General features: G+C 51.4%; 1 protein-coding gene across 1 annotated transcript; it reads left to right on the top strand.

Moving 5' to 3' along the window:
• Positions 1-241: 241 nt before the first annotated feature.
• LOC135373372 (uncharacterized) lies at positions 242-1,103 on the top strand. The gene is made up of 2 exons (XM_064606590.1): positions 242-321; positions 788-1,103. Exons 1-2 carry the CDS (start codon positions 242-244, stop codon positions 1,101-1,103), a joined length of 396 nt encoding a protein of 131 aa, XP_064462660.1.
• The last annotated feature ends 12,793 nt before the right edge of the window (positions 1,104-13,896 follow it).

Genomic DNA, 13,896 nt, shown 5'->3' with positions numbered 1-13,896 from the left:
GTTCTGCAACGGTGTCACTGCACCCACGGCCTGCGGGTGAATAGGCACGACAACATCCTGGCCTATATCTGCAGCCGTTTGCGCCAGTGTGGCTGGGATGCCGTCAGGGAACCCGTCATCAGGACAGCGGAGGGCAACCGGAAACCAGACATCGTGGCCAACAGGGGAGAGCAGTCTGTCATCCTCGACGTCCAGGTGGGGGGGGGGGGCAAGAGACCTGGGATTGGCTCATCGGGACAAGATGACCTACTACTGCACACCGGAGGTCTTGGCCTACGCTCAACGTTCTAGGTCTGAGCCCCCTTGCTCTGCTCAGCCACTGTGAGCTACAGAGGGGTGTGGAGTCGCCCGTCGGCGGAGGGCCTTCTGAACTTGGGACTCAAGAAGAGAGACCTCACCATTATGGCGGTGAGGGCCCTGGAGGGATCCGCTAGCACCTGGCACGTTTTCAACAGAAGTACCCAGCGAGCACCATCAGCCGCCCCCTGTGGGTCTTAGGCTGTTGGTTATTTGTTAATGTCAGGGCTTTTTGTGTTAAGAGTTTTGGACGATTAACGCTCTTTAGTTGGGTAACACCGTGCCCTTCGCGGTGCAATAAAACAGTTTTCTAGCTAAATGCCGCAAAGGACGACCAAGTATAATACCCACCACGTGTTCGAAATACAATCCATTCAAAGACGAGTGATAGGCGGAAGTAAGAATAATCTCCTTTCGGATAATCTGCTGGGTAAACGGCGGGAGTAACTATCACTATCTTTCTTCTATGACTCTCTCTTCTTTCTTACAGAGTGACGGCGGGGGTCCTGAAGCCCGACATCGTTGCCTCGAGAGATGAACAAACGGTCATCCTGGATGTCCAGATTGTGGGCACTGGAATAGCCCTTGAACTGGCCCACGGCCACAAGACTCTAAAATACAGCGGTCGCGACCTATGGGACCAGGTGTGTAGCGGGGGCCCTGATCCACTAGTCTCAAGCGTAACTCATTCTTTCCGAGGCGTATGGGCCAAAGCCAGCGCGGACATCCTGCTGGACTTAGGACTCCGCAAGCGAGACATTTCAACTATAGCTATCATGACATTGCAAGGAGGTGCGGACTGTTGACTGGAGGTACACACTGATGACGGAGGTGCGGACTCCCAACGCACGCGGACTAAGCTGCTTTTGTCATTTAGTTTTAGCAGCGGTTTTGTACGGGTACTTCTTCCCTGTAAAAAAGGAATAAAAAAATAACCTCTCACCATGGGCTGGGGACGAGTGGCTTCCCCCTGTTCTCCAGCAACATGGAGGCCCGGCAGAGGGAGGTGACGTCCTCTGCCTTGTAGCTGGGGATGAGTGGCTTCACCCTGTCATCCAGCGACTAGGAGACTGGTGTGGAGGAAGAAAGAAAGCGCCCGAAGTGCCTGCCGGCTTTAGCGGGGTCGTGTTGCGGCGATCTGTCACCCAGTTAAATAGGGCGCTGTCGGCTCGTGTGGACCAGAGCCGTATATTAAAAGGGAGTCTGGCCATTGGGAGGAGCCACAAAAAGAGGCTCGACCTGTCAATCACAGTTTCGCTCCTCTGATTGGTTTGCTTTTTACCAAGGGGGTCGCCATGACACCATACTGCCACCCAAAATGGCGACGAATACAAACACAATGAAGCGGGGATTTCGTGACAAAAAATTTTCACAGACTAACCTGATTTTACGCTTCAAATGTACATCCTAATATAAATTTCTCGGAAATCAGTTTCAACTTATGCTAATCCATCGATATCTAACTGAAAATAATACGTTTTGTCGCCGGTGTTAGGCCTAGTGAACACGGCGATCACAACGAAATCATAACAAAAACGGCGCTGTGCTGTACAATCTTATATTTAACAGCTGGATTTCATGGATATAAACATTCTTGCCTCTTATATTCCAACTATTCATGTAGATTTGTTTAAAAATCATACCGACAACAGAATGTGTCCCAGCGGGTGGTTCTGCCGGCAGCGGTACAACGACGGAAGCAGACGACAATTCCCGACGTGCCTTACGCTCCCTAGGTGGCGCTTATCAAATCTGCACCAACAATCCACTACTTTTGCAGATTGCGAGAGGTATCCATTTCAATCCCATCCAATCCACTTGCCACCCAAAATGGCGCTGCCCATGTTGGATAGGGGGCAAATAGTGAGGATAGGCTGATTGATAGCGCCCCATATTTCAAGACTTCATTGGTCGGAAAGCTGAAAAAGTGGGTGGAGCTTCAGGTATAGGCATGACCCATTAATGGCCAGACTCCCTTTTAATATACGGCTCTGGTGTGGACGGTGGTAGTCGCAGGGCTCTCCTTGCTGCAAGCCGATGCGATGCGCAATACATAGCCTCTCGCACGGAAATGGTCAACTCCACTTTCTCGTGGTGCTACCCGTTCCCCCTTCGGTACCTCGGTGCCGGAGGGAAGTGACGGAGCTCTGGCCTACCTAGGGGTGCTGTGGGCTGCCAACCCCAGCGCCCGTCATCAGTTGGCACAGAATATTGTTCGAGAGCAAGACCCCACTGCCGCTGCAGATGGGGTCCCAGCTGGCCACGCACGTCATTCTCCACGAGTTGATCCTGCTGTTCCTGAGCCTACTGCTGATGCTGCCCAAGGAGGTGCGGTTGTTCGCGGCCCTTTTCAGGGCCTTCATTGCGACAATAGAGGATGCACCAGATATTTCCCATCGAAGAGGAGCTTGGCCCAACGTCGGCGTTGGTGCCCACTCCGTGGGGTCTCGTCCCCACCGTCCCGTCCGGACGAACCCAATCTCTTCCCGGCGCCCGAGCCTCGGGCTGACCCGCCACCCGACGTGCCACGGTACTTGCTTCGTGGGGAAGCAAGATCGTCGGCCCAAGGAGGAAGAAGGAAGAGACGCAGAAGAGAATTTGCGAAAATACAGGCTCTGTACTAGAAGAATCGACGGACATGTGCGCATCGAGTCTTGGATGGCGAGGTGGAGTCCCCACCCCGAGATGATGCCGCCTTTTTAGGGTATTGGGTTGCGGTCTTTACCTCTACGGCTCCGCCTCCAATGGACCTGCCTAGGCCATCATCGACCGCTACAATGAACATCTGGACCCCCATATCCTGTGCGGATGTTAGTGCGGCCCTCCCGGATCGCCGTTCCGCGCCTGGGCCTGATGGGTTTGCGGCTTCAACATGAAGGAGGTGCCATCCTGCAACGCTTGCCCTGATCTGCAATCTCATTATGGCAACGGATCAAGCATCAGAGTACCTAAATAGAGCCAGGGTAACGCTCATCCCCAAGGTACAACGCCCGACGGGGCATGGGGATTATCGTCCTATTTCCGTGGCCCCTGTGCTATTACGCCTTCTTCATAAAATCTTAGCGAAGAGAACGGCAGCGAAGATGCAACTGGATGAGCGGCAAAGAGGCTTCATTAATGCAGATGGCTGCGCAGAAAATGTGATATTGTTAACTCACTCATCATGGAGGCACGGCAGCGTCTGCGACCCCTATATATGGCAACGTTAGATTTGAGAAAAGCCTTCGACAGTGTGTCACTCCCGGCGATTGCGTATGCTATGAAGACAGTTGGCGTTCCACCCCCCATGCAAAGGTACTTGCAACGAGTATATCAGGGAGAAGTGATCCTGTCATCGGGAGCCATAACCACTACAGTAGTGCCCTCAAGAGGCGTCCGGCAGGGCGATCCCTTATCACCACATTTGTTCAACGCTGTCATGGATGGACTCTTGAGATCGTTGCCTGACGCAGTTGGATTTCAGCTGGGGAAGGCGCGTGTAAACGCGCTAGCTTTCGCAGATGACCTTGTTTTGGTCGCGTCGGCCCCTCATGGGATGCAGCTCCTGTTAGACAAGGCGGTAGAATACTTTCATCCCAGAGGGCTCCAATTTGGATTGTACAAGTGCCTAACGCTATCAATGGTTCCATCTGGAAGAGAGAAGAAAATGAAGACTGCTTCCACCACCTTCGCCCTGGATTGGGCGGACATTCCTGTCTCTGACTGGAGTGACCAATGGCGGTATTTGGGTGTCCGCTTCAGTGTTCAAGGAATTGGAATGCAACCGGATCGTGGTCTGGGACTAATGATTCAACGTCTAACCTCAGCGCCACTGAAGCCGCAGCAGAGACTGCTAATATTAAAGCAATTTCTTCTGCCAAGGCTATATCACTCCCTAACCTTCGGGCCGGCTTTCCAAAGGACTACTGCGAAGCGTGGACTTGCGCATCCGAGCAGCAACACGGAATTGGTTGAAGTTACCTCATGATGTGCCGGTGCCATTTTTTCATGCGGCTATTCCAGATGGCGGTCTCGGTATTCCGGCTATGGAGTTATTAATACCCCGGCTCCGTCTGCCAGACACTGGAGCGAATGAAATCTTCTGGCGTTCTTGCTTTCCCAGAGGCAGTGGCGATGTCGCGGATGAAGGTGGAGCTGCGAAGGGGCCAGGAGTTGGCCAGAGGAGATGGCGTGGACCTGCATACAACGAAAGACATGAAGAGATTCTGGGCTCGCCGTCTGTACCACTCTTGTGACGGCGCCGCTCTTCGTGATGCTGCCAAGGTCCCGACGGCCCACTCCTGGGTGGCCGACGGCTCCAAACTTATGAGGGGCTCGGCGTACGTGGATGCCATAAGGATCGGGGCCAATGCCATCCCGACCCGATCCCGTACAGCCAGAGGTCAAGACCACGTCAGGGCCTGCAGGGCAGGTTGCGTTCTGCCTGGATCCAGGACACCCGTCTCGGAGAGCCTAGGACATGTGCTGCAGAAATGTCATAGGATACACGGTCTGCGTGTGCAGCGGCACGATAACGTCCTGGGTTATCTTTGTGATCGTCTCCGCCAGGCGGGATGGGATACTACGAGGGAGCCTGCCATCGCCACAGCTGAAGGAACCCGGAAGCCAGACATCGTCGGTTTCCGAGCAGACACCTCCATCATCGTTGACGTTCAAATCATCTCCGGAACCCGTGACCTCGCCCTGGCCCGTGCGGACAAGGTCAACTATTATACCAAGCCCGAGGTGATGGCCTTTGCCCAAGGACCTCGTCCTACTCCTCCAGAGGTCACCTCGGCTACATTGAGCTACCGGGGAGTGTGGAGCAGGGAGTCAGCAGCCGATCTACTGCACCTAGGGTAGAAGAGGAACGACATCAAGATTATGACCGTCACAACTATGGAGGCTTCGTCACGAACCTGGAGGACCTTTATGAGGAGCACACAGCGAGCGCCAGCGTGGGCCACAAGAAGAGGACCTTGGGTCTCGCCGACAATGTCCCCAGAAGCCGCCTTAGGGCCTTAGGCTGATGGGTTATTTGTTAATCGTTAGAAATCAGTGCTATTTTACTATTTTTTTATTTTGGGTGCTACCAACCCTATTTGGTATAGATACAAGAAGCAATAGCTAAATGCCACAAAGGACGACCAAGTATAATACCCACCACGTGTTCGAAATACAATCCATTCAAAGTCGAGTGATAGGCGGAAGTAAGAATAATCTGCTTTTAGTGGCCCGCTCGATACCAAAGAGGCACAGCGCTCATACTGGGCTACTAGGCTTTGGTGTACAACCGACGGGAAGGGACTCATAGAATCCAGAGGCAATCCCCCACCAACCTGGATTCGTGACCCACCTAGGCTCCTGTCCCCCGCTGAATACGTGGATCTTATTAAGCTGCGAATCCAGTGTCTGCCTACACGGGTGCGCTGTGGTAGGGGGAGGAATAAGGTTACTCGGTGCAGTGCGGGTTGCCCGATGTCAGAGACCATTCAGCACGTGTTGCAGGCCTGCCCTCGCACGCATGGCCCTAGGGTGAAACGACACAACTCGATTGTGTTGAAAATTAAGAGTCACCTGGAACACGAGGGTACTCATGTATACAAGGAACCTCATATCAAGATCTGTGACGTTTTCAAACCTGACTTGGTGTTCTGCAGGGATGGTGTTGCTTACATCATGGACGTGCAGATTCGGGGAGAGTACAAGCCGCTGTCGTCCTTTGCCATGGAGAAAGTATGGAAGTACTCCTGCCCTGGATTCCCCGAGAAGATAACAGAACTTACGGACGCCACGCAGGTGCGTCACGCTCCTGTGTCGTTTACTTGGAGGGGGATCCTGGAAAGGGGTGCTCTCTCCTCCCTACGGGACTTCGGCTCGACGAAGGGGGGCGTGGCTCTCCTCTCTCTGTTCTTTTGTTTTGGGTCATTGAGTTGTTTCCGTACGATTCGCCCTGCGAAGATTTATTCAATGTATTGTACACTGAATAAAGAGTTATTAGCTAAACGCCACAAAGGACGGCCAAGTATAATACCCACCACGTGTTCGAAATGCAATCCATTCAAAGACGAGTGATAGGCGGAAGAAAGAATAATCTGCTTTCGGTAGCTAAATGCCACAAAGGACGACCAAGTATAATACCCACCATGTGTTTGAAATACAATCCATTCAAAGACGAGTGATAGGCGGCAGTGCAGTGGTAGGTGGACGAAGAACCTCCTCCAAAGACTGGATGTGAACATTAGAAGTGCAGTGAGGACATGGCTTAGGCTACCTCATGATGTTCCGACCCCTTTTTTCTACGCACGCATCGCAAGCGGTGGCTTGGGAATTCCTGCCCTTGCCATTTCTGTACCAGTGCTGCAGCGAAGGAGATTAATCCCCTTATCTGAATCCACACCCGGTGGTCCGGGAAGTGATGAGGACGCCCTTTGTACAGCAGCTTCTGGAGAAAGCTAGGAAGTCATCAGCCCTTGGTGACCATGTTCTGCGTACCAAAATAGCAATTGGGAGGTACTGGGCGAAAAAGCTCTACGACACTAACGATGGAAAACTTCTGGCCGAAGCAGCGAATGTTCCCTTCGCTCATGGATGGATCGGGGAGGGCACGAGGATCATGGCGGGTCGCCAATTTATTGATGCCGTGAAGATATCAATCAAGAGCAATGCCCTTCCCTGTAGGACTCGCTCGTCTCGTGGTCGAGAAGGTGAAAAGCGGTGTAGGGCCGGCTGTCAGAGTGATGAAACACTCTCACATATCCTCCAGCAATGTCATAGGACGCACTGCGTGCGAACGAAGCGCCATGACAACATTACAAAGTACTTAACTCGAAGGCTGCGTGACATTGGGTGGACAGTGACGTGTGAACCGGTTTGCCATGTTCCTGAAGGTACTTTGAAGCCTGATTTGGTAGCCGCGAGGGGGGATAGTGTCCACATAGTTGATGCCCAAGTTGTAGGCGGTGGAATCTCGTTATCCCTTTCACACGCCCATAAGGTTTTGAAATACCGTCGAGATAACCTCATCGACTGTGTGCGTGGAAGTGTACCCAGGGAGGGTGTGGGAGTTACCAGTGCTACTGTGAACTACCGAGGTTTGTGGTCCAAAGATAGTGTGAGTGATCTAATGCACATGGGACTAACCAAGCAAGACTTTAAAATCATGACAGTTATCGCGTTACAGGGGGGAGTGCGCTCATACTGGGTTTTCGGTCGAATGACGGCAGTGGTTGGAACCCATTCCTGAAGGAGATGTCGCTGGGTGTGTGTTAGCAGTTGCGTCCCTTTTGGGGGCGGGTTTTTGGGTACCTCTTCCCTTCAAGAGTGTATTGTAAAAAAAAAGCTAAATGCCACAAAGGACGACCATGTATAATACCCACCATGTGTTTGAAATACAATCCATTCAAAGACGAGTGATAGGCGGAAGTAAGAATAATCTGCTTTCTTTGAGCCTGGTGGGAAACCGCCACATCAAGCTAACTTCTTACTACTGTGCAGATTACAGAAGTTCACCTGCTGAGAAGACGCGGAGGGGGAAGCTGCCTGAGGATTCCTGGACAACCCTGGAGAAGAGTTCCTGTTGGCGCCGGCGTGTACGCTGTGGGCGGGCATACAAGGAGGAGTGGTCGGGAGGCTGCCAGGAGGAAGTCATCGTTTTTTTTTCTGTTAGAATTTTACGATGCCCCTCTAATACGTGGCCCGGGGCGGCCTCTGTTAACCAACCAATCGCTTGTCTTGGCTACGATCTTGGCTACGGTCCTAAGCCTCCTTTGAAAGCGCCCCAACCGCCCTTAATTACCAGCTGTCGAACCGTTTCCTGATCAGATGGCGGCTTGGCCTTGGTAGAGGTGGTGGCGCCACTGTCCTCCCAATTTGCATCTTCGAAACGCTATACACCAATCACAAGGCTCTCCAGTGCTATTTAAAGAGGAAGTTCCCTGGCTCTGCAGCAGTCTGGTGGGAAACCACCACATCAAGCTAACTTCTTGCTACTGTGCAGGTTGGTATGGCAACCTTTCTTTAATTATTGGTATATTGTCCCACCAGACTGCTGTTTGGCTTCTCTGCTTTGGTTTTGTGACCCCTTTTTCCCAATGTTCATTGCTGTGTTTATATGTTTTTTTTTTTTTGGGGGGGGGGGGGGGGGTCCGCTGTCAGGATTAATTCCCAAAGTGGTTAGGCCCCTTGGTATTTAGGTTTTCCGGAAGTACGTGTTAACCAATATTGATATTCCTTCGTCAGTTGACGAACCCTTTCGGAATGGAACAATGTCCGGATTGTGGCTCTTTTTATAATAACAGGGGTCAAACCCAACATTTACGTAAATGCGCGCCCGAACTAGCTAATGAACGAGTTCAAACTGCCAGAAAGAACGTATTTTAGACTAATGAGGAAGTTCGGCTTCTGGCACGTAGGGAGGTTGATCTTCACCTTAGAGGAGTTCGTTTTATAAACCAGGCTCTTCATTCTGAATTTTCGCAATGGTCAGTTGACCATATAAAGGGAAAACGCCGGTCAGAGGATTACAAGAACCTTATTAAGGAGATAGAGGAGGCCAATAGCCATAGTGATCAGCAGCCTCAGGGCTTTAGCAATTTAAGTCCCCTTCCGGGAGGATCAAGTGGACGACCACCAGCTAGTTGTGAAGGAGCCATCATACAGGAGCTCGAGACCTTTCTTGACCGTGAGCCCGTGGACCCTCTACATAGATCGCTGTGTCCTTTGGTGCGACAGGCCTTAAGAGGACACCTTAGTTTTGCCGACTTGGACTGCTTCGTGGAGGGTCTACCGAAGGCGCCTGCCCGAAGGCAAAGACTGCGCCCCCAGAAGAGGAATTCCAGGACCCGGGGTCGAAAGGCCAGACGTCAGCGTTACGCCCTGTATCAGAGACTGTTCGACAGGGACAAGAAAAGGCTCGCTCAACAGATCGTGGTGGGGGAGAAAAACTCATCGGATAATCCAGATGAGATCCTCTCCTTTTGGGCGGAGGTAATGTTCTCCGAATCAGAGGCAGTCCTGGGGGAAGTAGCGGTTAGAGGTCTCCCAACAACACCCATCACTCCGGTGACACCTGATAACGTCCGCTCAGCGATGCCCAAGGGCAAGACCTCTCTAGGACCCGATGGGCTGACGGAAGAAGACCTGAAGAAAATCCCAGCCTACATAATGGCAACCCTTTTCAATATAGTTCTCCTAGTGGGAAGACTCCCTACGTCCCTAACCGCTGCGAGGACGATATTTATACCGAAAGTGGATAGCAGTACAGCTCCAGGAGACTTTAGACCAATTACGGTCTCGCCATTGATAACTAGAACTTTTCATAAAGTAATTGATCGCAAGTTACGTTCACTTATTTCTCTCAATCATCTCCAGAGAGGATTCCAGCCTACTGACGGGACGTTCCAAAACGTGGCTACCCTGCGTTGGGCAATCAAGAACGCTATCCATGGATGCAAGGGATTGGCTGCCGGTAGTGTTGATCTACGTCGAGCTTTCGACAGTCTCGCATCTGCTGCGATTTTCTTTGGCTTAAGGACAAGAGCAATTGATCATCTGGTAATCTCCTATTTAGAATGGTTATATGCCTATAGCTCGACCGCCCTCCACTTCAACCAGTCTCAAAGAGCAGTGAGGCCACAGAGGGTAGTGCGTCAGGGAGACCCCTTTTCCCCACTGCTCTTTAACGTCGTGTTGGATGATTTTCTGTCATCTATTCCCTCAAATATAGGTGCGACCATTGGAGAGTTCAAGCTGCCTGGTCTCGCCATCGGAGATGACATTGTTTTTCTGGCTGAGACGAAGACGGGCCTGCAGACCTTACTGGACTTGTTTACTATCTTTGCGGATTCACGAGGCCTTCAAATTAACCCGACCAAATGCCGCGGCCTGATTCTGGTCTCTTCGGGGCGTCAGAAGCGAGTGAAGATCTCTTCTGAAGTCATCCTAGTCGGCAATGAGACCCTTCCTGCTATGAAGCCAGGTGACAATCTGAAATATCTCGGCGTTAGAATATCAACCGCAGGGAACATGGAAGCGGATTTCAAAAAGGTTCAGGATGCAATCCGGCAACTGGAAAAATCACCGTTAAAACCACATCAGCGGTTAGTGTTGCTTTTATTCTACGTTCTCCCTCGTTATGTTTATGAATGACCAGTCGCAGACATTCATATTAATGAACTCCAGAAAACTGATAGACTGGTACGTGCTCACGTAAAGAAGATTCTTCATCTTCCCCATGACGTACCTTCGGCCTTCCTGTACGCTTCTCTCAAAGACGGTGGGCCAGGCATTCCTGGCTTTTTCTTTAGCCATACCTCGAATTAGGCTGGCCAGGCTGCTACGCTGCACGGAGGAATCGGACCCGGTCTTACGAGAGTTTTGTGCATCGCAGTACTACCGGGACGAAGTGGACAAACTTCAAGGGTTTCTGCTACGCGGGACCATCCTTCAAACCAAATCCGACCAACAGAACTACTGGAGAAACCACCTGTATAGTACGACAGATGGGAAAGGGTTGAAGGAGGCCAGTAATTCCCCGCCCCCTTTTTGGATAAGATCTCCTCCTCGCTTCCTTCACTCTGCAGAATATGTCGATATGATCAAACATTGTATTCATGCACTCCCAACTTTGCAGAGATGTGCTCGAGGTCGGAACAGGGGGACCAGGTGTCGAGCTCGTTGCAACCTCAGCGAGACCAACGCCCATGTGATACAAGGATGCGCTAGGACCCACGGCATGAGAGTCAAGAGGCATGACCGGGTTGTCCATAAAGTGCATTTGGCGTCTCATGGAAAGGTTGTCCTCCGGGAACCAGCGATCTCGGTGGGAGACGAAGTTTTTAAACCAGACCTTCTGGTATCCGAGTGTAATACGGTCACCCTTTTTGATGTTCAGGTACGCGGAGAGTATAAAACTCTGTGCGAATTTTCGCGTCAAAAAGAGGCCAAATACCTCTTCCCGACTCTTGTTGACACCATTTGTGCTAAGTATTGTGTAACTCAGGTATTGTGTATCCCCATCACTTTCACAGAACGAGGCATCCTGTGCAGGAAGTCATATGATCGACTTAGTCATTGGGGATTTTCTATGTATGTCCTAGGCTCGTTATGCTTTTGGGTGTGCCTGGGCTCTGAGAATACTTTTAAATACCACATGAGGGCAACGTTCCCGAATAGTTAACGTTAGTTATGCCAATAAAGAGTTTATAGCTAAATGTCACAAAGGACAACCAAGTATAATACCCACCACGTGTTCGAAATACAATCCATTCAAAGACGAGTGATAGGCGGAAGTAAGAATAATCTGCTTTTTTTGTTTGAGAGGCCCCCAATGGCATTACCCACTGGAGATGAGGTGTAGGACAGCCCTTGCAGACCTACTGGCTGTGGCCAGCCTATGACCGGGGTGCTGGGGCCCTCCTGGAGTTTATCTCCTGTGGGGTGTCCCGGCTAGTCAGGGTTGAGTACTCCCCCACCATCAAGTGTACGAATCATGGCCGGGGGCAGAAGCTTCGTGGCGGTTATACCCAGTATGCCGCGTAGTGAGTCGCCGCGCCTACAGGAGTAGCTAAATGCCACAAAGGACGACCAAGTATAATACCCACCATGTGTGCGAAATACAATGCATTCGAAGTCGAGTGATAGGCGGAAGTAAGAATAATCTGCTTTCTGCAGTGCAGTCTGGTGGGACGCTGCTAGACATGTAGTAATTCGTTACCTGTTGGGTCTGCCGGGAGAGGGCGCGGGTGGTTACTATCACCCTCAAGCTTTGGGCTTAATTTGCATTTCTCCGGTTGACCAATCTGGGCCAAGGCTCGTATCTCAAAATTTGGATGCCTATGTCGCAAGCAACAAATCCGGCGGCAGAGGGTGCTATATAACCTCTCCCTTCCCAGGGAATCGTCGCAGTCTGGTGGGACGCTGCCAGACATGTAGTAATTCGTTACCTGTTTCAGACGTGGAGCTGTTACTTGGGGTCGGATGGTGTGCGGACGCTGACCACACGTGGTCTATCCTGTGAAGACGAGCGGCTCCTGTTTCCTGATTTCAAGAAGGACTCTGCCTGCAGTCTCGTTTAGTTGGAGCGGTGGTGCCTGTTCCTGTGCCGGTCATCTGGGCGTGGGGTGTCTCTAGTGTGGAGTCACCTACGTCTTTTTTTACGCCCTGGTCTATACGATGTCCTTTGACCCGTTGGACGATTGATCGGCCCCTGGATAGTAGCGCTCTCTGCCGAGAGAGGGCGCGGGTGGTTTCCATCACCCTCAAGCTTTGGGCTTAATTTGCATTTCTCCGGTTGACTAATCTGGGTCAAGGCTCGTATCTCGAAATTTGCATATCTACTCGGAAGCAACAAATCCGGCGGCAGAGGGTGCTATATAACCTCTACCTTCCCGGGGAAGGTAGAGGAAGGTGGGACGCTGCCAGACATGTAGTAATTCGTTACCTGTTTCAGGTTGGTATTGGTATCTTTTATTGACTACTCTCTATCTGGGTTGTGTTTTGTCCCACCACACTGCTATCGGTGTTTAGGCTTGGCTTGGACTATTAGCGTTTGGGCTTTGCCTAGTGTTTTGTACGGGTTTTTTTAAGTTAAACATTGCCCCTTTTCCCGTATTTTTCTGTTTAAAATTTCCCATTGTGCCCTGAGGCAGCAGCTAATGGGTTTTGGTATCATTTTTAGTTTGAGTCTCTCACGGGTAGGTTCGATCGAGCATCTCTGTACCCTGTCAGGCGATAGGGCCCGTGAGCGATGGGGGGTTGCCCACGTTGCGCAAATTTTTACAAAAACAAGGGGTTTAACCGAGCACTTTCGAAACTGCGCCCCCGATTTGGCTAATGCCCGCGTTAATCTCCAACGGCATAACTTCGTTTGGACCGAGGAGCTTATGCGTTTTGTAGCTCGTAAAGAATTAGAGCTCAGGGAAGATAATCCCCCTACCCGCATTAATATTACCTTGGCCCAATATTTTCCTGGGGTGACGGCGGATAACTTAAGGCACAAAAGGAAGACAGGTGCCTATAGGGCAATATATGAGGAAATGGAGCTGAGTCAGCTTGCTGGGATGGTTGCTGAAGCCGCAGGTACGGATGAAGTTTCAACATATAATACCCCTGAGGAGGAGCGTCCTCACAATACTAAAGAATTTCTCCATGAAGCATTAACCAGTTTTTGTATAGCCGCCCTATCTGGGGACGAGATTCGGGATCTCCAGCGGATCGTCAACAGAATACTTCTTGGGGAATCCGGTTTAGTGGATCTGGATCGCTGGTTCCTGGCGTTACCCAGGACCCAACAGAAGGCAGGAGGCAAGAAAAGGGATCACGCGATACCCCCCCCCCCCTCTAATAGGAGAGCCAGACGGCAGGGCTGTGGAGAATTCCAGCGTCTCTTCAACAAGAACAAGAGGACCCTGGCCGCACGTCTTCTAGACGGAGACAAGAAGGGGGATTGCGAGGAAGAAAGGGTGGTTGACTTCTAGGCGAATATCTTTCAGGAGCCTAGCAACGAAGTATTACTCGGAAGCTGCGACATCACGGGCCCGGGTCTCCTGCTCACCCCGGTCACACTGGAAGAAGTGAGGGCAGCCTTGAAACATAGTAGCTCTGCCCCGGGGCCGGATG

This window comes from Ornithodoros turicata, unplaced genomic scaffold (genome assembly GCF_037126465.1).
Source record: "Ornithodoros turicata isolate Travis unplaced genomic scaffold, ASM3712646v1 Chromosome24, whole genome shotgun sequence".
In the NCBI taxonomy this organism is placed as follows: Eukaryota; Metazoa; Arthropoda; class Arachnida; order Ixodida; family Argasidae; genus Ornithodoros; species Ornithodoros turicata.
This window is presented reverse-complemented; position numbering and strand designations above follow the sequence as displayed.

Coding starts and splice junctions, on each gene's coding strand:
- LOC135373372 (XM_064606590.1), top strand. CDS start 242: ATGACCTACTACTGCACACCGGAGGTCTTGGCCTACGCTCAACGTTCT. Junction 322..787: donor CCTTGCTCTGCTCAGCCACT/GTGAGCTACAGA, acceptor TCTTTCTTACAG/AGTGACGGCGGGGGTCCTGA.